The following is a 22643-nucleotide window of genomic DNA, read 5'->3' on the forward strand; positions in this document are numbered from 1 at the left end:
GCTGTGACTCACAGTTGATATTTTAGAGCATCAGTGTGGGAATTGCAACCCGAATGGCAGGCGCAGCCGCCATACCTTGTGCACTCTTATTGAAATGAGTGTCAGCTCCACAGCGTCAGAGAATGAGCACTGTGAAACGCGCCCAGATCGCTCAGCAGCTCACAGACATTCAGGGCCAGCTTGTGCACACACGTCTGAGAAAGAAGAGGATGTTATGGCATTGAGAACCACGGGGAAGCGAGACAAACAGAGGGAGGTAAGACCTTTCCGCAGACGAAAGAGATCCTTTTTTGGGACCGAACACGGTTGGCGATCCACGACAAAGCAGACCGGGGCAGATTGAAAGACTCAAGTCGAAGAACGAAGACTGTGAGGAAGAAGACACAAAGTAGAGGACGGGTCGAAGTTGGAGCGAGTGGAAACTCGCAATCAAAGCTCCCGCTCCGGAAGGAGTCGAAGAGAGTAAAAAGCGTGGGGTGGCTCAAGTGTTGAACTCGAATCGTTCGATGCAGCGCAAGCGAACCGCGCTGACGCGCTCACTTCTGCGCCTGCACCAGCTCGCCACTAGACGCACCCTCCGACGCGTACCTCTTCAGCTGCGGCGCGCCATCTTCCAAACCCTCGTCCAATTTGTGCCCATCGTTTGGGTTGCCACTGCCGTGGATACCGTGGAAGTCAGCAGGCCTATCTTCTGGAAGCGCGAACTTGGAAACGTCGAATTCGCGGTATTCGAACACGGTGAACTTCTTGCCTGTGTAACGGCAGTAGACCCACGTCACACCTGCGCGGATACCGCACGTCACGAACGTCCACCCCAAGCTACCGAGGGGTGCGGCGAAGAAGGCACCGAGCACGCTGTAGTCCGTCACATACAGTCCTTCAGGTAGCCCGATGAGCGCGATGCCCTTCGAAGCGCTGTCATAGAAGATGGTTCCGAAGATGAACACCGTGAAGAATCCGCCGACTGCGCCACCGACAGCATCGACGCCGTTGAGGAAGTAGAGTTGGGGAACCAGACCGAGCAAGAACGCGGGGATGCAGGCGATAGCAGCCAGATCGGCAATAAGGAACACCTCCAAAATGTCAATGTTCTTGACGGCCAGCACCACCGAGGGAATGTTGATGAGCACCAGGATAGCACGGCACCACCAAATGTTGACACGTCCCAAGAACACGTCGTTCTGGATCGTCGAGATCTGAGCCGACTGGAACGTGTCGTATGCCGACGAGCTGAGACAGCCGCACAGCACAATCACGATGCCCGTAAGCCAGTTGGGCAGCGTAGCGAGGATGTAGAAGAACGTGAGGGAGCCATCATCTGTGTCGGTAGGCCCGTTGAAGAGACCCGACCACCATGCCAACGGGCCAGCCATGCCCACGAGCATGCAGACGGCAAACAGGGGGATGGTGGCAAAGATGACCGAGAGGTAGAGCGTCTTGTTGTTCTTAGAGGCGAAAGCACGCTGCCAGAAGCCCTGGTTGAACATCTGACTAAAAACGATAGCGGCGGGCAGGATGTACCACAGCTCACCACCAAGCTTCTGCGGCTTGAGAAGACCTGACGACTCAACGCGAGCATGGTCAATGTCGAGTTTGACGCCAACGGCGATCGAAGCGATCACAATGAAGATCAAAATGATTACGGCATTGACGTTGTCGGTCCAGAGCGAAGCCTTGAAACCACCATAGGCCGTGTAGATGGTGGTGCTGATCGCAACAATCAGGGCCGCAATGGTGGGGTTGACGCCACCAAGCAGGTTGACGGCAGAGCCATACGTGTTGAGTTCGACCAGCATGAAGCAGAACATGAATCCAACAAAGATGAGACCGGACAGAACACCGACTGGCCATCCGAAGCGGCGTCGAATATACTCGGATAGCGTAAAGCCGTCAGGGCAGACACGTCTGATCAGAGGTCCGAGCCAGGCGAAGAACCAAAGAGGTGCGACAGTGGCAAAGCAGTAGGCAACGAGACCGAGCACGCCGGCGTTGGGGATGACAGCCAGCTGAGGGTAGCCAAACAGAAGCGATGAAGACATGTCTGTGAAAAGAAAACGGGGAAGATTGGATAAAGGAGAGCGGGTCGGTGAGTATGTAGGTTAGCGGACGATGGGCAAGCATCGTGCCGGCTCGACATGTAGAGTGTAGATGAAGCAAGCTATAGCCAGAAGGTCGGCAGGCGAGGCGAGGCGAAAGTGTCCTACGCGGCTCCACCGAGCAAAGACGTAAACGTCTAAACTCGTGACGATGCACCTTCCGCTTGAACAGTACAACGCCGCCTGCAACGAAGACCTGTGCCGAACAACTGGCCATCTGCTTGCTTATTCTGCTCGTAGTATCGAGCCCGCGACGACGTCTTGCACCAAGCATGAAACGGTCAAGCGAAAAAGAGATGGGGAGAGTGGTGGGATCCTGACCGGGGACAGCTTTTGGAGGCAGTGACAGTGTCATTGCGCCCCAACATCCCGTTTCGCAACTAGAGCGAAGGCAAGATGAGAAGCACCAAAGACACCGTCGAGAGTTCTCGTTTGATCCATCCACCAGTCGAGATGATACAGAGGTTGAGAGTACAAGTTGGAATAGGATGGAAAAAGCAGGCATGCAGCATTCCCTTCGCGAGTCCTAACTCGATCAGGTAATATCAGCATCCTGGCCCCCACCGTTTGCTGTGTTGCCAAATCGCCAGGGAACTGGCGAATGGGGACAGACAAGTGCGGAAGCCTCTGGATGCCAATGACGGTATGATCTCAGCCCAACGCGTCTAGTCGGTGGTCTGACGTACGAGCAAGCTGCGAATCCTGCTGTACGCCGAAACCGAACCAACCCAAGGACCTACAATCTCACTGTCGCTGAGGCAAACGACTGAGCAAGGGTGAGAATGCAGATCAGACACGCAAGCACCCGTAGCTGATGCCAAACTGATTGAGTTTGGTCTTGGTGAGGCGTGACGTCCGCGTTGCGTCTTGCGAAGAGAAATCGGCGAATATAGTTGGTCCTTGATCCTACTGCAGGGCAGGTCGTTCTTGATGATGTGCGTACTGCTGGAGCAGATTGGTTAGGTGACGCTCCATTTTGCAATGAGAATCGGCGTTTCTCACATAGTGTTTCGATCGGCAGCAATAGAGACCGACATGCCACATAGGGCCAAAATCAAATCAGGGGGAAAAGGCGTCGAGCCACAGAGGTGACAAGGGAGAGGGGAGACATAGACCGATTACGATCGAGTAGATGGGGGTTCGCGAAGGGAACGTACCTGTAGTAGGTCTTGCAGCTGCATGTCGCCTCACTCGCTTCCTTCGAGTCCGCTGTTCGCAGCGGTGGGATACGATGAGGGTTGTATAGAGAAAAACTTCAAAATAGGGTGGGGTACGAGCCACGATACTAACTTGAAGCGAACCAATTGAGCGTAAGCGGGAAGACTATAGCGAGGAAAGGCAAAAGAACACATCAACGACGTCCGATGTCAGAAAGAGAGTCAGTCGGTCTAAATCGAGTGAAACTAAGCTATCAGAGGCAATACGTACCACTCTGCGTTCGAAGACCAGCCAAGAAATCGTTGGTGTTGCGGACCTTGTAGCCGGCGTAGAGGCCGACCAGCATGAAACCACATAGGGTCGAGTAGACCAAAGCGTTGGCCTGGTGTACTGACAACATGGCGGATTGAGTGTAGCAGTTCAAAAGCGCGAAGAACTGATGTTGGTGGTTAAGAGGAAAGGACTTGGACCGTTGTGTTCAGCCAGCCTGCATTGTTTCGTCGACTCGAGGGTTTTTGAAATGGATTATCAGGCAATCGAATGACCCGCAACAAAAACAGAGTGGCCGAGAGAGCACCGATAAAAACAGCAAGTGAGCTGCAGGAACGCACGAGGCAAATCGATAGGGCTTCATCTGAACTAGACTTCTTGCTGCTCTGCACAACAAGCTTCGATGCCAGAAACATTTTGTGCTATTCCTATATAAGTTACGCGGAATTGAATCTCTGTGATTCACATTGAAAATTCTTTTCGAAGGCGAGTTTCAAACGGATTTCGCGCTCTGCCACTCACTGGCCACTCACTGGCATCGGTCAACTCAAACCCCTGCGAGCGAAGGATGCTGTGTCCGAAACGATTGGTCATTGTGCAAGAAAGGTCCGTTGATGATGATGTGCAAGATGTCAAAGAAAAATATGAAAAGATGAGAATGCTATCGAGAAAAGGAAAGGGTCGCCTCAGCTGCCCCACACAGCTCTCAGGCTCTTGAGCTTCGTCTCGCCGATCGCCTTGGTCGTGCCTCGACCGCTCATCTTGATCTCTGAGCCATCAGTGCATCGCCAAGTCGACATGTCATGTGCGCCGGCACCATCTACAGTCTGAAGAGCGCCGAGGATGGTCGAGTCGACTGCCACCTTGCTCATCATTTCGCGCACCGATGCGTCTGGCTCTGTTGCCTTCGCTGCGGCCGTCGTAGTGCTCTTCTCAAACGTCGAGAGGAGTTGTGTGCTGATCCTGCGCGAAGAAGTTCGTTCGGAAGCAGGCGCCTTTTGTGCTCGCATGGCTGTCGGGCGCACTAACTGCGGCGCAGGGACTGCTCCCGGCTGCAGAACTGGTCTGGGAAGTGGGCGTTTCTCCGGCTTGGCAGCCTGGTCGCCTACCGTCGCAAACACGGGCTTGGGAACACTGGTGTTGAGGAATTGTGGAGCTGTGAAGCTCTTGAGCGCTTCGGGCTTGGTCGTGTTGGCAGCTCCTCCAAATGTAGCAGCAATGGTGGGTACGCCGATGGAGGCCGCCGATGAAGAGCTCATAGCCTTAATGCTGAAATCGAGGGCAGGTGCACCTCCCGTCGCAGACGATGATCGTCGCGGCTTGGGTTTGACTGTCGACGTGTTGGACGGCGAAGCAGAGCGAGGCTCCGAGCTTGCCTGAGGCGCTGCCAGAGATCCGCGACTGGCATCTGCTGCCTCGACCTCATCGTCGCCAGCAATCGTAGACCACAGCTGTGCAACGGAAGCAACGCGTCCTCCTCGACCACCACGAGCAGATCGTACATCGTAACTCGTCTCCTCTTTGCCCCGCGTAGTAATTTCCGGAGTAGGCGCCATGAGCGATTTTTCCACTCGCGATGGGATCCCAACTTCGCGTGCCTCGGGGTTGCGAGAGATTCGACGTTCCATCGCGCTCGGGGTGTTGGTGGTAGGAGCAACCGCAGCTGCAGGCCTAGCAGCAGGAGCATTCGTAGCAGCGCCAAAGTTGGGCAAGCCAGGTCGAGGCCACGATGGCATTGAAGTGTGACGCTCGCGCTTGACGTGTGACGACGAAGTTTGCGTGATAGAAGGACTCGGCACAACCACCGCGCTCGCTTTATCGCTCGATCCAAGGCCAGATAGGCGGCGGCTGATCGGATGCTCTTTGAGCGCTGTTCCCGACTTGCGTGCGGGTCGAATGTCGGAGCCGTCCACGAGCGCTCTCAGCTCAGCCGACAGTTGTGGGATCGGTTCTTCGTCTAGTTGACTTGCTTCCGCTGCTGCAGCAGACAATTTTGATGAAGCGAGATCAGCCATGGTGCGCGACTTTGGCATCGCACTTCCCATTTGCGGAGAGCGAGAAGATTCGCCTTCCCAGAGCGGGTTGATTACCCGTGACGGCGAGCGAGCCTCAGCGACACGCAAGGCAGATACGTCGGGCTCTTCCTTTCGCATCACTGAGAGCACCGAGGCGCTGGGTGTACCTGGCGAGTTCATGTGCGACGGATTGGGGCTCGCGGCCTTGGAGAGCCAGCCATCGATACGGTGTACGGCTTGCTGCTTGAGCGCGATACGGTCTTGGTCGCTCGTTCTGCTAGGCGCGGCCAGGATCGGCGCTGTCGTCTTGGAAGGCACGCACGGCGCGATGGAGCCAGCAGTCTTGTTGTTATCGATGGCTGGAATGTTTGCCAAGTGGCGTGATTCTTTGGCAGGCTCTGACACAGCCTGAGCCTGAATAGCTACAGCTGCAGCTGCAGCTTCTGCTTCTGTTTCCTTGCGCGATCGTCGCTTCATCTCGTCTTGCTCTTGACGTTTCATATCCTCTTCCCTTTGGATGCGCTCAGCCTCCGCCTTGAGTCGCTGCTTTTCCTGTTGCTCTCGTAGCTCGCGTTGCTGGCGCGCACGCTCCGCGATTCCTTCGCGCTCCAACTTCTGCTGCTCGGCGGCACGCAATGTAGCAGCTTCCTTTTGTGCATACTCTTTTTCTGCAGCAGCCGCCTTCTGAACCTGCTCGGCTTGCACTTGCCTCTCGCGTGCCACCGCCGCACGCACTTGCTCTTCCGCACTCTTGCGCTCGGCTTCTGCCCGAGCAAGCGCAGCCGCACGCAAGGCGCTGTTTTTGCGCGACCTGGTCGAATCGTCAAAAACGGCAGGCGCGGACGCTAGAGGACTGGAAGAGCTGTCGGCTCGAGCCACGTTGGCCATTGTCGTGATCTTAGGCGTGGTGGATCGCACCAGATTCGTCTCGAGCGCTTGAAGACCAATTCCCTGAGACGAGGACGAACGTCTCAGAGATACCACCGAACGAGCTGCAGGTGTTCGCGTTTCGCTGGTCTGCTTGATCTCTGTAACGTGAAGAGAGAGAGGTTGCGAGCGTTCAAGGTTGGCCATTGAAGGCTCGAGCTGCTCGCTCCTCTTCTGTGCAGGAACTGCAGGAGGGCTTCCAGAAAGCTCTGCGGTAGCGGCGAGCTGGAAAATGTCGCTAGCCTTCGGCCTATACGTGCCCGCCGAAGAAGCGTGGGATGCCTCCGTGCGTCTACCAGTCGAAGCATTACGCACCGAGTCAGGTGCTTGCGCGGGTGCCTTTGCCGCTTCGACTTGCGATTTGCGTTCGGTGGAAGCGAAGGCGTCGTCGTCCGGCTGCATACCCATAGCGATCATCTGCCTCTTGACCTCTTCCTCGTCCTCCTCTGCTTCAGCCATGGCTTCAAAATGCTCAATGTTGTTACGCGAAACGCTATTGCCATTCGCGCCCTTTGGGCTCGTTTTGCCGATCGTGGGCAGCTTCTGGAGAGTCTTCACGGTGCCAGCCTGAGACTCGCCATCCTCCTCAATCGTTGCAAGACCGGCGATGGACGGCGCTCCTCCGCCTCCCGAGTACGGCGCGCTTTGCGGCTGAGGTGGCGGAGCAGCGTACTGTTGCAAGCTTGGACTGGCGTGAACAATGCTTTGCGGTTCGGGCATGGGCGGCAGGATCTCCTGTGGCGCACCTTGGTATGCTGCGTGTGGAGGCAGCGAGCCGCCGTCGTAGGGTCCTGCTCCAGGAGCCCCTGCAGCAGGTAGAGAGCCTCGACGATCGACGGTAGGTGCACTTGAGACCTGTGGGAAAGGCATGCCCGCGGTCTGAGGAGGGGTGGCGGTAGCAAAACTGGCATGTTGGGCGAGAGTGGCAGGGCCTGGAGAGGTGGACATGGCTCGTTGTGTAGCCGTCCAAACTGCTACCGGGTCCATAGGCGACGCAAATGAGCGTGAGGGTGTCGCATTATGAAAGACGTCCGGTGCAGCGCTGACAGATCGCTGAATAGAGTGACCGGCGGCGGCAGGTGACATGAGTCTGCTGGCATTCCAGCTGTTGACTGCTGGATTCCATTGCAGGTGCCCATCTGGGTTCATGGAGAACGGTTGGGCCTGGGACGGCAGCTGGATCATGCTTGGCGCAGTACTAGCCGGTCTTGAGCTTCCAGCGTGCAGTCCCGAAGCCGACATGACAGGCGCCGGAGACCAACCTCGCTCCGCGGCCAGACGTTCTACTTCGAGCATGCCCGCGTCCATGTGAGGGGTTTGCCCTAGACCGTGATGGCCATGGTGTAGATTGTGTAGATGGTGGTGTGCGCCGTGGCCCATGGACGAATTAGGACGTTGAGGCAGCGAATGCATGGGAGGTCCGGTGTGAAGCTGGTCAGGGGCTCGGTGGGTAGGCAGCTGCCCACTCGCAGTGTGTGCGACGTAGATAGGGATTTCAGTGGTGAGATCCTTGGCGAACGAGCCGAGCAAGAGACTGACGAAAGCGAAGGTCCGCACTTCGAACAGCCGCGTCTTGCGAATAGTGCGGAGGTCCCTCGGAACATCAACCGCCACTGTGCAGACTGACTCGGCATGGGGAGCAAACTCGTACTCGCGACCCTTGAAGATCTGGTCGTGTACGATCTCGGTGATGCGTGGCTCGAGAGAGAGCTTGTCCGGGCTGTCGTGGAAGCCTTCAGCGCTGCCGACGGGAAAGATGAGTCGTCGCGCGAGGGCCACTTTGATGCCGCTAAGATGTCTCTTGGTGTTGTTCTTGATTCCGCACCGGATGTGGAGCTGACCGCCGCCCCAGAAGAGCTGCTCTGTGATACCGGCTTCAAGCCAGACGGCGCCGTTGCCACCCATGAAGAGACGGGTGTCGCCGACGACGTCGACCGGCTCGCGGAATCGGGGATGAAGCTGGTCAGCCCACTTTTCCAGGGCAAAGGCCTCTCGTCGAGCCGTGACAATCATCTTTTCGTCGTTATACCACGTCTGAACAGTTGCTTTGAGACCGTAACGAAGCGATGCGTTGCCTGCAAAAGTGACGCAGGACGGGGCGGAGGAAGGGAGTTGGAAGCTGAATGGGAATGAGGTGCGACCTTTGCGGGCGGTCCAGTAGCCGTTGACGGGAGCTGCTGGCAAGACAGCATTGGACGGGGGCAAGTTGTCGCCTTGAAACATGGTGCGATTGTAGAGAAAAAGCTGGGTAGCTGCATGATCCCGCGAGGTTAGCTGCTCGACAGCTTCGAGTTCGACAGCAATTTGACCGAGGCGGAGTCTCTGGCTTGTCGTGCACGTGAGCTCGACCTTGCCGCTGATGGTAGCGCCTGCCTCAAAGATATTGCTTGAGAGGATCACATCGATCTTGACCTTGGGATGCTTGGTGACCATGTTCATGTGGTCTTGCATGCGGTCGCGATTCTCTGTTGGGTCCTCGAGACCGCCGAATTCGAGGTCGTAGCGAGATGGGAAGCGTGCAGCTGGGGAAACCGATTGGGCGCGAGACGCGGGTCGGGAGTGGACGAGAGCATGATTGAGAGAGTCGCCAAGAGCATCAATTTCGCTGGGAGGTGGTGGCAGACCCAGCTCTGGCTTCCAGGAGAAGGAGTTGCTGCGTGAGATGGATCGCTCGCACGGCTGCTGATGCGAGTGGGCGTGGTGTGCCGCTGCCGAGGCAGGGCGGCTGGAAGGATGCGGACTGGGCGGCGCGAACATGACGGGAACAACGTGAAGGATATGATGCTATTCAGAATGAGGATGGGAGCTCGTTTGATGGTTCGTTGCTAGTCTGAGTCTCGTGAAAGTTCGTCAGGGATCGTAATGGGTGATGGGTGTCTAGGACAAGATTGGAGTCGAGGTGTCGCCGAGCCTGTTTACCAAGCTGATCGTCAGCTCTACGTGCGAAAGCGCCAGGCGCTATGGAACGTATCGAATCGAATCGTGTCGAGTCGAGTGGTCACCGAGTTGGAAGTAAGAACGGAAGGAAAGGACGACGAGAAAGCTGTTTGACGACGGTCCCCCAAGGAAAAGCAAAGGCAGTGAGCGAGAGAGCAAGCGAGTGGAACACAAACCAACTCCGAAGCAACTCAAACGCACAATTGGCAGCTTTCGCAGTCGCCCTGCATGTCGGGTTTTTGGCCCCTATTTTTTAATACAGGCGCTGCAGCACAATCCAAAATCAACTTCTCTCTCTGCTTGCTCCACAGCCAGGCTAGAGTCCAACACCTGAAAAGGTGAATCTGCAGTTTAGACCCGAGTTTGCATGAACCCCTAAACAGTCAAGACGCGTCCAACCGCGGTCTTGCCTGTCACACCGACCCGGCTGTCCAGAAAGGCAGAGATGGCAACTGTCAGGTAAAATCTCGAGCTACAGTAGCTGAGTAAGACCATGGCGTACTTCACCGAACGCCCCGCTTCTCTGCGGCAACTTCTGTGACCCTGAAACAGGAGGAGGTCCTTGCCGCGGTCTCTCCAAGCTCTTTGATGGGGCAGCGAGCGAGTGCTTTGTCTCTTGGGAGGCGCCGGATGCTCACATCCTCAAGTGCATGCTCAAAGCCCCGCTGACACTCGTTAATCAACAATCACGTCAAAAACGTGCAGCAACCGTGGTCAAACTACCTCAACTTTCTCGGGGGCGGCGAGCAATTCCTTCTGCCGCATTTGCTGTATCGATGGCGACCACAACGGAGCCTTTAATAAAAGGTGGTCTCATAGCACTCTGCAGCACCGATCAGGCATGGTGGCATTGGTTCCTCACTAGGAAAGAGTCGCTGCCGTCACTACCAACACAAAAGCTCTACTTAAAGCATGGTCCGGAATGTCAATCTCTTCGAGGCAACAGCAAGACAACATCACAACGAGGAGAGAGAGCGTGAAAGAATAAAAGGGAAAATACAATCTGCTTTTTTGGGGGTGTTGGGTCAGGTGACGCATATGTAGGGCGCAGAACATGTTTTCGATAGGTGGGTCGGTTTTGGGTGTTGATTCGCAGAGAAAGGCTTCCTCGCGCCCCGATATCCGCTGCTTGGGCGCGGGTGGGACGAGAGGAGAAGCTCCCTGGAATCGGAGGAAAGCGGTGTACGTCAAATAAAGGAGCATGAAAACCATGAGCGTCTTGCGGTGGAAGTGGAAGAACGCACAGGTTCCCGCTTTTAAAAGGGAGTTTGGCAGCAGCTTCGGAGTGCTGGTCGCCTGGTTTCCTCTCGCAACGACCTAGATCTAGGCAAGCGAGGGGAAGGCGTTCTTGTCGGCAAGGTTGACCGAGGCGTTGTTGCCACGGCCACCACGGCCACCACGGCCACGGCCGGCGCCACGCTCACCACGAGGAGCACCACGGTTGCCGCCACGGGCACCGCCACGGCTGCTGCGCTGCACAGCGGGCTGGTTGAAGGTCTGCTCGATGTCGAGGAGCTGCTTGCCCTCCTTCTTGCTGCTCGTCTTGGGCTTCTGGGTCTTGGTCGAGGCGAAGTAGTCGGCCTCCTCCTTCTCGTGCTTGGTCAGCTTGGCCCAGGCCGAGTCGTCGCCCGAAACCTCACGAGGAGCCTTGTTCTCGATGTTGAGCTTCTTGCCGGCTTTCGAGGCGAGGTACTGGTCGAGCGTCATGGTCTTGTCCTCCTCCTCCTCGGGCACCTTCTCAGCCTCAGCGGGGGTAGCGGCAGCACCAGCGGCGACGGCCTCGGCACCCTCAGCCTTGGCGTCAGCCTCGGCCTTCTCCTCGTTGTCGAGCTCCTTCTTGCCGTCTTCACCGCCCCAGCCCTGGGCGACAGCCTTCTGCGAGTCGACGCGGTCGGTCTGCGAGTGTCGGTCGAAGGCACGGCCTCGGGGGGCACCGCGGCCACGACCACCACGGCCACCACGGCCGCGGCTCTCACCGTTGCGGGGACGGCTAGCACGGGCGTCCTTCTGCTGCTCGCCCTCGACGGCGTCAGCACCGGCAGCGGCACGGGGAGCACCGTTGCGGGCGCCACCGCGGCGCTGGTTGCCGGCACCGGGGATGTTGCGCTGGGCAGCGGGGGTAGCGGCGGGGGCAGCGGCCTTGGCGGGAGCGGCCCTGGGGGCGGCGACGTCCTCGCCGTCGTCTGGTGATTGCAATCAGATGGAAAGGATGAGAAAGTCAGGATCTAGAGCTCTTCTGATAGTGCCATAGCGCTTGCGCGTTACAGAGGACAGAGTTCACAGAGAAGGCTCGAGGTTGCAGCCCACCTGAGCTGAACGAGTTTAGCGGATCTGCACGGCAGCAGAGCTTCCCCGCTGCTGGCAACTTGTACCAGATGGGTGCAATGCTCTAACACTTACCACCAAGGATGGCGAAAGGGTTCTTGTTTGCGACCGACATTGCGTGCGGTCGTCTTTGATCCTTTCAGGCGTAGACTGTAGCGATGAAATGGACAGGTGATGTGTGCATGGTTCGATGTCAGTGGATGATGTTCTCTCCTCGAGTGGTACGGAAGACCCCATTGCTGCCTTGTGCCGATGGAAGCGATGAGAACCACGAAAGGCCGGACCACCGTTTGTCCTGCTCTGAGCTTTGCTTTCCAAACAGCGACGAGTGCCTTTATCGAACAGCTTTCGAGACATATCCCGTGTCGTGTGCCCTTCTATGATGCAGTGAGGTGGACGCAGGAGGCCCCTAGTGTTCCAAGCACTGATCGGAGGATGGTTCTAACGAGCCAACGCGCCTTTGACCAGGAAAGCAACGGATACACTGCGGTTTATGATGCCATTTCACAGCGACGGACGGTCTCTTCCACTTGTGAATAAAGTATCGTTGAGCCTCAACACATTGCAAACGCAAGCGTTGGTTCTGAACTCCAGGTGGAAGTGTGCTCACTGCACATTATCGGACGACGGCGGGTGGACAGGATGTCACGAGAACATACTGCCGAACGTGGTCGAGGGAAAGTATTTGGTATGATGTACTAACCTTCTCAAAAAGGAGCTGAACGCGGGCAGAATCTGGACGAGGCGGTAATAAAACGTCGCAAGAGGTTGACAGAAACAGGAATGTATGATGGATACGAGAACGAGAGCGAGTCAGTTGGATGTTTGCTAAACAGAAAGGGTGATGCTGATGCCGGAACAATGCAGACACTGTCGAACTAGACTGCCGACTGCTCGCTATGATGGTCCTTGATATCGATTCAATCAACGTAACGGCAAAATGTCGTACGCAATAAAGATGCAGTTTGCTCGCTGCGCTGGAGATAATCGTAGCTTTGCTTTCGAATCGCAATTCTGTGCTACCTTTCCTGGCTACCCGCGTGGATAGAAGCAAGGTAGTAGTCGAAGAGAACTGGACGCTGGCGTGGCAGAGATCGAGGAGCAATCTGACGTCGTTCTACCGTGTTCAACGTCGACACTAGATGTGCTGGCAGCAGGGTTGGACTGGTGTTGCTGTCGTTGTTGAGACGGCGTCTGCGGGGGCGTGATTTTCTGGTCGCTGGGACGATGACACGTACTTTCCGTGATAGGAATTAGGTGTAGGAAACTAAACACCGAAAGCGTAGGGTAAGGAGGAGTGGGAAGGAAGTAATGGTCCTGCAACGGCCTGTTTGGCTGTCAGTCGCTCTCACACGAAACGAGCCAAAGGCGAGCCAGGACGACGACGACCAACGAACAAAGCTTTGCGCCCTCTCTCCGTCTCTGCTCTCCGCTTCACTTATTCGCTCTTCTGTCTTCAATCCTTCGTTTTGCTCCTTCGCTCTGCCTGGAAGCCGTTCTCTCGTTTCTTGTTGTCCTGTCGTGACGGCTGCATTCGCTATTTTCTTCTCACACTGGCCAGCTGCTGCTCTTCTCAGAGCCAATACAAAATCGATTCCAGCCAGCTCATTTTGTATTTCTCTTCTTTGGACTTTGTATACCGAACACAGGCAGTTGACAAGCTGCACCCCGAAAAAAGAAAATCAAAAAAGAAAAGGCTTTGAGGAGGCTCTCCCTTCAACCGCAAACAGGCTTCGATCAGCTTGTTTTGACGTTCGTACGAGTTTCCAGCTCGGGTGACTCTGGTCGAAGTGTGTACGATCACCCTCGTCGTGTGCTTCCACCTCGTCTTACTTGGATCCCAGACGTATGACGGTAGTGGCTGCCAAAAACTCAAGCATGTCTCCGTACTGTGCCAAGGCTACCAGGTAGCTCGAACGTCAAGGGCTGCCGATGATCATGCAGCTTGCCCGACCGGCCTTTGGACTAGTATTCGAAGCGGGTCCGCGCCTCGACATGACCGCAGCAACGTCGGAATTTCCTTGAGATGACATTTGCGAACGGTCTAACACGGACACGGTGCAGACTCGTCACCGGCGGCATGGGACGCAACTAACTCTCAATCGGGTGTCTCCGTACCGAACATCATTGCAGCGAGCACAGCACACCAGGTCCACACAACCGACAAGAGAGGCAAAGCGGCACGATGGCCGATCATGATATTTTTGTGTGCTTGCGACTTGCGTCACAAAGACCGCGAAGCGTGCATGTAGTACAGAAGACGGGAGATCTACAGACGCCAATGCAACGTACAGCGTCCGCTGGAACGACTGATCAAGTGAGACCAGCAAAGAGGCGCATTTGAGGCGAGGCTCAGCATGCGGAAGAAACTAAAAAGGGGGGATGCAGGGAAGCTTGGGGTAAGAGAGAGGGCGAGAGTAAAAAGGGGATAGAGAGCGAGCGACACCGCTGCTGCTTTAGTAGGCAGCCTCGGGCTGGACCTCGGCAGAGGGAGCAGCCTGAGCGGGGGCGGCAACCTCGGCGGGGGCCTGTCGCGACTCGGAGACAGGGGCGAGGATGGGAGCCTCCTCCTTGGGCTCGAGGATGGTGACAGCGTCGGGGAGGGGGAAGGGCTTGCCAGCGCGTCCTTCGGGGTCCCAGCCCTGCATGATCTTGACCTTGATACCGAGAACACCCTGCTTCATGAGAACGTGACGAACAGCCTCGTCCACAAAGTCCTTGACAGGCTGACCGGAGTGGATCATGAATCCGTCGGTGAACTTCATCGACTTGGCACGGGCAGCACGCAGCTTACCCGAGATGACGACCTCGCAACCCTTGGCACCCGACTCCATCACGAAGCGGAGGACACCGTAGGCGGCACGGCGGACAGCGAGACCACCGAGCAGCTTGTAGCGGAGCGACTCGCACTGGGCAACAGCGTGGAGACCACGGTTCTGCACCTTCTCGGCGTAGAGCTCGAGCGAGTTGTCGGGGAACTTGAATCGCTTCTGGACGAGAGCGGTGAGCTCACGGATGCGACGACCCTTGTCACCGAGCACTTCCTGGGTGTGGGTGGCTCGGATGATGATCTCGGTGCGGGCGTGCGTGACACGGACCTCACAGCCAGAGTATCCCTCCTCGGAGAGCTCACGAGTGAAGAACTCGTTGAGCTCGGCGGCGAAAACACCGTCAGCGACAAACTAAAGACGGAAAGGAAATGAAAGAGTTGGCAAGGTCAGAATGCTGCTTGGATGGATGAGTGTTGGAAGGGTTCGGTCGGCTGGTTCTGCTCTGCTCTGTTGGACCTCCACGTCACGAGAGATGCAATGTGATGCTGACCGAGTCCGGAAGATGCGCTTATGACTACGAAGTGGAGAAGACGCGGAACGAAATGCGAGTCGCGTGGAACTAGCCATGATCGATGTTGTAGAGTGGTGTTGTTCGAATACTGTGGCGATCCAGTAGAAGTTTATGGGAATGTGATGCTCGCTCTTAGGACAAAGAATTGAATGGTACGTTTAGCCGTCGCTGCTGGTGTGAGTCGAGTTGGACCAAGTTGATGATCTGGTCCATTTCAATAGGAGACAGACCATCGCTGCCGTTGTTGCAGTCACCAGATGGCTTGTGATGGTCTAGCGATAATCATCTCCGAAGCGTGAAACGAGCTCGAAGCAAGCTGGAGCTGTCGCTGCGATGTCATTCTGGATTTATGAGAGTTGATGGATTGTGGCTGCGCTGCCTAATGTCTGTGTTCCCGTTTCGCTCGCTGCAAAACGGCTGCGTATATATCCTCCCAGCAGCGGTCTGAATTCTTCCTCTTCTGACAAAAGATAAACTGTACGTGTAGTGTGGCTGAATGCTAGCCGTGTCGAGTCCTCCAACCAGTGGAATTGTCGGTACGTGTATGTCGATGTCGATGTCGGTACAAAGATTCTCCTTCGAGACGGGCGGCCGGTAGAGCAGAGTTGGGCAGATGGTCGATGTTGTAGATGCCTTACCTTTCTCTTCTTGGAAATGTTAGCGGAAGCCATCTTGAAGAAATGTGTGGTTGGTGGTGAGATGGTAGTGTCGACGACGGTCTCGAGACCTTGAACGTCGGGACGGCGTGCGTGCAGATTGTTGCCGCTCACACCGTGCTGTGTGTCTGCCTGCTGCTGACGTTGGCCGCTCACTGAGACTCCTTGCTCAGCTGCAGCTCGAAGCTCTGCTGCCTCTCGCCCTGGCCTCGTGAAGCGCACGATCGACTTGGAACATTTCATAGGCTGTAGAGCGCGGTGACGGGTGGACTCGATGCTGTCTGAGCCTTCTGAGCTGAATTTTGAGGGCGGCTTCTTTTCTTCTGCGCAAAAATGAGCAGACTTCGGCCGAGGTTCTCGCTTCACGTGTGCTTCTCGGAAACAGCTAATATCGAATCGGGTCAGATCTTCTGTCAACCTCATGTAGAAGTAATTCACTAATTCTCTGGAAAGTTCGCTCTAACAGACAAAGTGGCGCACAAGCCAGCAGAATCATGAATGACTGACGTCGAGCTGCAGGGTCCATGCCTAAAAGTCCGGAGAGTCGCGTGCGTGTGTGTGAGTGACCAGCGCTGAGGTGAGGCCCATCAACGTAGTCACGCTGTCTGGCCATGGCTCTTTGCCATGCCACCCTGCCTTTCTGCGATCGTACTATGGACTGACGACCACGTAGCAAATCACTACGATCACATCACCAACGCGCGGCGGCAAACCCAAGGCTCGTTCACATCGAAGTTCACCACTCCTGTCGCTACTGCCCCGCGTATCATGGCTCCAACGCGGGCAGCCTCGCATGCCGGTAGCTGGTACACCGACGATGCCGACGAGCTCGACGCGTCGCTCTCGGACTGGCTAGAAGACGTTGACGCCAACTCGCTTCCCAAGCCGCTCTCCGTCTGCCAGCGCTCTTTTGCCCCCGATGCGCTACCATTACCTGTCCCGGCATCACGAGCCATCATTGGCCCGCATGCAGGCTTCTCGTACTCGGGCCCTGCAGCCGCCTACGCCTATCGCACCATCGACACCTCGTCCGTCTCGACCGTCTTCATCCTCGGGCCTTCGCATCATGTCTACCTAGACGGATGTGCTGTCTCTGCGTGCGAGCAATACACGACGCCGCTGGGCAACCTTCCGATCAATCGCAAGGTTACGGATGACTTGAAGGCTACGGGCAAGTTTAGCGTCATGTCGCAGACGGAGGACGAGGATGAACACAGCATCGAGATGCACCTCCCGTATATTTACAAGGTCTTCGAGGGGAAACAGGTACAGATTGTGCCGATCTTGGTAGGGGCGATCAATACGAGCAAGGAGAGCGAGTATGGCATGCTGCTGGCGCCGTATCTAGCCGATCCGAGCAACTTTTTCGTGGTTTCCAGTGACTTTTGCCATTGGGGGTTGCGGTTCAGGTATACCCACTACAGGCCTTCGGGCTCGAGTCTAGCCACGCAGCTGTCCAACAGATCGCCACCTTCCCTCCTGGAGACCAAACCCATCCACCAGAGTATCCGGGAACTCGACGAAACAGGCATCCTTGCCATCACCTATCCGTGGACTGACGCAGCCGGTGAAGGCAAAACCGCGGAACAGGCACGACTCGCATTCGCACAGTACCTCAGCTCGACGAAAAACACAGTGTGTGGACGACACCCGATCGGCGTACTCCTCGCGGCGCTGGCAGAGCTGGAAAAGTCCCACGATGTCAAGTCGGAATGCAGGTTTACGAGGTACGAACAGAGTAGCCAGTGTTTTACTCCGCAGGACTCGTCCGTCTCGTATGCTTCGGCTTTTGTCCGCTTTCGCGAGTGATGCGCATCGATGTATCCGAAATTTGTCTGTTACCCCCACGTCCATTCGTTGTCTGCTTGCAACTGTTGTCAGCCGTCGACCAAGTCTCCTTTCCAAGTATTGTCACAACATGTCTTGTTATTGTCACAGCGTAATGATTGATTCAGTCCCTTGCTCTCAACCTGCAGAACGACGACCATGCACACGCACACGCACACACACACACACACACACACACACACACACACACACACACACACACACACACACACACACACACACACACACACACACACACACACACACACACACACACCTGCGCAAAGGCGTGCGCTGATGTCAAGTTGTGAAAAGGCGACAGATGCGATTGAAACATGACTACAACACAACACATGTGGCGGTCTCATGCACCCGGTTGATTGGGGTGCGGGTGAGCAGCTTGCGACTGCAACTCTTGCAGCTTCTCCGCCAACCTCTGTGCTTCGTTGACGATGACAGCCTCATCCACCCACCCACCACGGAACGTCTCGGCCCGTCGCATTTCTTCGGCCGTAAAGCTCGACACGGATCCGCCGGCACCGGGCACCGGGCTATTGCCCAGGATCGCATCCAGGTCGCGCGCCTGGCTTGCGATCCACGTCCGAAGATGGCCCTGCGGATCCTTGGCGAACGCAGCCAAAAAGTCGTGTGCGCTCGCACGATTGCGAATCGTAGCAGCCGCCTGCGCAATCTTGTCATCCAGCTCAGCAATCTCGCGCGAGGTGGCATCGTTGGCAGTGTCGAACTGGGACAGGACATTGTGCTGCTTTTGTCGAATGGCCAGGTCCTCGAGATCGAGCTCAATATCGTAGGCAGTCGAGTGCTTGTACTCGGCCTTGTCGGTGCGCACCCAATACTCGATCACGATGGGCTGCGCAGGGTGAAGGTGGCGGTTGACCACCTCGGGCATATGGTGGAAGTTGATCGTGTCCGTGTTGAAGAGCGAGCGCAGCGCAGCATCACACTTGACCTTCTTACGGTCCGTCTCGTCCAAGAGCTTCTTCTCCTTGACGTACGACCACAGAGCCGAGATGACGCCGGCGCGAGACTCTTCTCGAATGTCAAGCAGCGAAGCAAGCTCGGTGGACAACGAGTAGCGCTCCGGGGTATATGCGGGGTAGAGCACGATCTTGACCTTGGTGGGCACGTTACCCTTGCGTTTGATCTCGAAGCCGTCCAATGCCGGCTCTGCACTGGCGACCAGAGGCGCCTCCATGCCCTGTGTACCTCCAAGGCCTCCCGCTCCTCCTCCGGCCTGCATGCCACTCGCAGGCGCAACCGAGGGTATGGGACGGTGCCACTCAACAATGTTGCTGCCATCCGGGTACAGGGCCGAGTCGCGCATCAGCTCGACGACACACGTCTTGATCAGGTTGCTGAATTTGTGTGCGCCGGTGCGGTTGATACTCGCCTGTGCGGACAGGGCCGTGTTGGCGCGCGATTTGAACGAAGGCTCCAAGAGACGACCCTCGATACGAAGCGTCCACGATGGCACAGCATCCTTTTCCTTGTTGTCGCTCGCCTCCTTGTCGCCTTCTGCCTTAACCTCGCCAGCGTCTTCGCCCGCCTCCGTAGAGGCATTAGCGCCGCTTGCGTTCGAGTCTTTAGCCTTTTGCTTCTCTGCCAGCTGGAAAGGCTGATTGGCGCACGTGTTGCTCAGAAAGATCCGCAGTGTGCGCTTGATCTTGGGAGGTCGCGAGAGTCCGTCGGTGAGTTCGGCGCGTTTCCTCGCCACGGTCCAGTCGAGATTCTTCTCCATGCGTTGAAGGTCCGAGTAGAAGGCCGACTCGGGCACCTGACGCTTTAACGAAGGAGGAAGACTGCGGTCGGTAGGGCGGCCTCGTTTCAACCCGCGAAAGCCTTGACCCACCAAGACATCCTGTGCATTCTTTCTTCGTAGATTGTGGGCCTGTTGCTGTGCTTGTGCTTGTGCCTGCGCTTGTGCTTGCGCTTGCGCCTGTGCCATTTGCATTTGCATCTGCATCTGCATGTGATGCTGGGCTTGTGCTTGCGCCTGCGCGTGAGCCTGAGCCATCTGAGCTTGGTTGTCCATCCTGAAGTGGGCAGTCGGGTTCGGCTGCTGCGGAGGATACGGGTGATATGTGAAGGCTTGTCTCAACTGTGGATGCTCTCCGCTAAAGCCACCGGGATGAAGTATGCCTGAAGCCGATGGATGTGTCGCGTATGCTGCAGGTTGGTCGGGCGCGGGGTATTGGTGTTGTGAGGAAGTGTATGCCGATAACGCGGCAATGAAGTTCCTTTGAAAGACAGGGGGATGGAGTTGCGGTGGCAGTGGCGCGAGAAAGCCGTGTTGCGGATGCTGGTGCGATGACAGCGGGAACGGACGTTGTTGGGCTCCTAGCGAAAAATGCGGAGCGGATTGGACCACAGCCGGTGTGGACGCTCGTGGAAAGTACTGTAGCTGAGGATCGGTCGACTCTGAAAGGCGAGCGGATGCGATTTGCGCCGGGTAGGGTTCTCGCTGGTGAGGAAAATGTGGTTGATTCCTTGCCAGAGGGTTACTGGGATGCGGAGCAGGTCTGTAACCAGCTATGACGTGCGATAGGACCGGATGAACTGGGAAGGCTGCACTCGGATTGAGTATTGCAAGGCCGGCTGATCGCGGCGCGGGATGATCGGGTTCGGTTGGAACAGACGCAGAAGGAGTTGCAGCTAAATCAGCCGAGGATCTGGCGCGACGAGACGCGGTAGACGATCTTGAGGAGCGACGCTGATGTTGTTGATGCTTCCTGGGGCTGACCTGCGGGGATGCACCAAAGGCTCGCGGCGAAGGAGCTGAGGAAGCGGAGGAAGGTGCTGGCGAAAGGGAAGAAGACGGGTCACGAGCACAGCGATCTAGAAGCTGCTGCTGTTGCTGTTGCTGTTGCTGTTGCTGTTGCTGTTGCGGCGGTGGTCGTGATCGTGGTGGGACGACAAGATCCGAGGGCTGCGACGAAGGGGTAGAAGCCTCGGGCCGCTCAGATGCAGAGTTGGGAAGAGCCGGAGCAGGCGTGGGCGTGGGAGTGGGAGTAAATCCAGAATTGGTGGGTGGGTGTGGTGGTCGAGGCGAAGGGTGGGACGCGAGATCTTGAACGTGTTGGTCGACCATGGCTTGGCCTTCCGTCGTCCATCCAAAGCGCGAAAAATACCAGATGTGAGATCGTACGGACGGCCTTGTCCACAGCTATTTCGCGCTTTCAGAGGAAGGTGAGCTGCGATGCAGGTTTGCGTTTGCTCTATTGTTGGCGGAGGGGCGCGCTTCTCTTCGACTGCGCCTCTCGTAGCTTTGGCGAGCCTCTTCTTTCCGACAGTTTCTTCTCGAAGAAGTGCTTCGAGCGGTGTAAGGTCGCCGAATCAGGTGTACTCAGCGAAGAGAGGCGCTGCTTTCACTGCCAAGCAGGCTGTCATGCCTTCCAAGCTCTGTTCTCAACTTGCGTGATGATCAGTGAGCGTCGGGCTCTCTCTCTCACCCTCTTATCGAGTGCAGAAGGCGCCAAAGCTGCTGGAAGGAGATGTCTCAGCTCAAGATGATAAGGCTGGATTGCAATGGCAGGTGGCACCCGTTGGCGTGATCCTGAGACAGGTATGAAAGCACCTGTAGATCCAGCTGTGCTCAAAGGAAGGAAGAGAGCTCTGACGGACGACGATGGAGCCTCGATGAATCCAGATCGGGACGAAGAGGTGCCTCGACTATTCGATCGGCACGTATCCCACTTGGCGGTATCAGGCCAGGGAGGAGGGACTTTGAATCGGGTGCCGTGTCTCGTAATGCAGTGGGTAGCGGGCAGCGGGCAGCGGGTAGCGGTCACTAGGCAGTAGGCAGCAGCTTTGGCGAGGCTGAATGGTCGGAGAAGCGATGTCTCGGTCAGCAAGCGGGATAGAGAGGGGCAAAGGGAACAGCGTAGAAAGGGCGTGCTCTACTCAGCCAAGAGTCAATTGCAGTCGCGCGTCTATCTATTGCAGTCGGTGATCGAGCTTCACCCGTGCGAATGAATGGGCCACATTTTTTTATTTTTTTAATTACATATTATTCTTCAATTTTTCTCCACACAAATCTGGATCGACAACGGCAAGAGCAAGGCAAAGCGGGCGGCGAGTGTTGGGTTCTGCATCACTTTTTTGGCGAATGCTGCTGAATGCTCGGGCCAACCGCGTGAAACCAGCAGCGAACAACGAACGTCATGAGGTCCCATTTCGACGTTATCCCCCCTTCCCTTGGCCTTCACATCCATACGTAACAAACAACAGGACAACCACGCATCCGCCAACATCAACAGAGAAGCAACAACCATGTCTGTCGAAGCCAAGTTCAACAAGGCCGTGTCCATCGTCGGCTCGCTCCCCAAGGATGGCCCCGTCCAGCCTTCGCAGGATGAACAGCTCAAGTTCTACGGCCTGTACGTTTGACCCTATCCACCCACAATACCCTGAACAGCATGTGCTTTTTGCTGACCACTGCGACTGCGAGTTTCTCGTCTTCCCCGTATCAATGTTCTCGTATGCGTGCATAACAACAGCTTCAAGCAGGCCACCATCGGTGATATCAACACCAAAAAGCCCGGCATGTTTGGTAAGTTGGTCTTCCACTTCAGCAACACCGATTGCGCTCTCGCAGTGATGCGATCACTGACAAGCACCATCACAATTCGAACCGGTGTACGCCTCTGACAGACCTGGCCGGCAAGTACAAATGGGAGGCTTGGAACAAGAACCAGGGCCTGTCCAAGGAAGAGGCCCAGCAGGCTTACGTTGATGCTCTTCTCGCGGTACGTCCCCTTTTGCTCCTCTTCGTTTCTCCTTTCGAGTGTTTGCTCCAAGGGTACTGACTATTCGCTTCCAATGCTTCCGTCGTTGCTCGATATGCGTCGCACCTTGGACACAACAGATCCTGAAGAAGCACGAAGGTAAGCCCGCCCTCCGCTTCTTTGTTTTCTCCAGCAGTGTATCGCTGACATTTGCCCGTCTTCTGCTTCTCCGACACCCCATTGCACAGACGAAGGCGACTCCGCCGAGCACATCAAGGCCATCGAGAGCGCCTAAAATGCGAATCACTCTTGGCTAGGATCGAGACCTAAATGCCTGTCCGAAAC

At 56.4% G+C, this 22643-nt stretch overlaps 7 protein-coding genes across 7 annotated transcripts; 2 read left to right on the forward strand and 5 right to left on the reverse strand.

Moving 5' to 3' along the window:
* Positions 1–536: 536 nt before the first annotated feature.
* EX895_005605 (uncharacterized protein) lies at positions 537–2039 on the reverse strand (the record flags this gene model as incomplete). The annotated part of the gene is made up of 1 exon (XM_029886197.1): positions 537–2039. One exon carries the CDS (start codon positions 2037–2039, stop codon positions 537–539), a length of 1503 nt encoding a protein of 500 aa, XP_029737428.1.
* Positions 2040–4210: 2171 nt separating this feature from the next.
* On the reverse strand, positions 4211–9223 carry EX895_005606 (uncharacterized protein; the record flags this gene model as incomplete). Its single annotated transcript, XM_029886198.1, has 1 exon — positions 4211–9223. The coding sequence occupies one exon, from the start codon at positions 9221–9223 to the stop codon at positions 4211–4213; it is 5013 nt and encodes a 1670-aa protein (XP_029737429.1).
* Positions 9224–10726: 1503 nt separating this feature from the next.
* Positions 10727–11843, reverse strand: EX895_005607 (uncharacterized protein; the record flags this gene model as incomplete). The annotated part of the gene is made up of 2 exons (XM_029886199.1): positions 10727–11586; positions 11804–11843. The coding sequence occupies 2 exons, from the start codon at positions 11841–11843 to the stop codon at positions 10727–10729; spliced, it is 900 nt and encodes a 299-aa protein (XP_029737430.1).
* A 2341-nt stretch (positions 11844–14184) lies between these two features.
* EX895_005608 (uncharacterized protein) lies at positions 14185–15741 on the reverse strand (the record flags this gene model as incomplete). The annotated part of the gene is made up of 2 exons (XM_029886200.1): positions 14185–14910; positions 15709–15741. The coding sequence occupies 2 exons, from the start codon at positions 15739–15741 to the stop codon at positions 14185–14187; spliced, it is 759 nt and encodes a 252-aa protein (XP_029737431.1).
* A 753-nt stretch (positions 15742–16494) lies between these two features.
* On the forward strand, positions 16495–17535 carry EX895_005609 (uncharacterized protein; the record flags this gene model as incomplete). Its single annotated transcript, XM_029886201.1, has 1 exon — positions 16495–17535. The coding sequence occupies one exon, from the start codon at positions 16495–16497 to the stop codon at positions 17533–17535; it is 1041 nt and encodes a 346-aa protein (XP_029737432.1).
* A 382-nt stretch (positions 17536–17917) lies between these two features.
* On the reverse strand, positions 17918–20662 carry EX895_005610 (uncharacterized protein; the record flags this gene model as incomplete). Its single annotated transcript, XM_029886202.1, has 1 exon — positions 17918–20662. The coding sequence occupies one exon, from the start codon at positions 20660–20662 to the stop codon at positions 17918–17920; it is 2745 nt and encodes a 914-aa protein (XP_029737433.1).
* A 1181-nt stretch (positions 20663–21843) lies between these two features.
* On the forward strand, positions 21844–22593 carry EX895_005611 (uncharacterized protein; the record flags this gene model as incomplete). The annotated part of the gene is made up of 5 exons (XM_029886203.1): positions 21844–21950; positions 22071–22123; positions 22225–22319; positions 22439–22457; positions 22547–22593. The coding sequence occupies 5 exons, from the start codon at positions 21844–21846 to the stop codon at positions 22591–22593; spliced, it is 321 nt and encodes a 106-aa protein (XP_029737434.1).
* Positions 22594–22643: the final 50 nt, after the last annotated feature.

The sequence above is a fragment of the Sporisorium graminicola genome, chromosome SGRAM_7 (genome assembly GCF_005498985.1).
Source record: "Sporisorium graminicola strain CBS 10092 chromosome SGRAM_7, whole genome shotgun sequence".
In the NCBI taxonomy this organism is placed as follows: Eukaryota; Fungi; Basidiomycota; class Ustilaginomycetes; order Ustilaginales; family Ustilaginaceae; genus Sporisorium; species Sporisorium graminicola.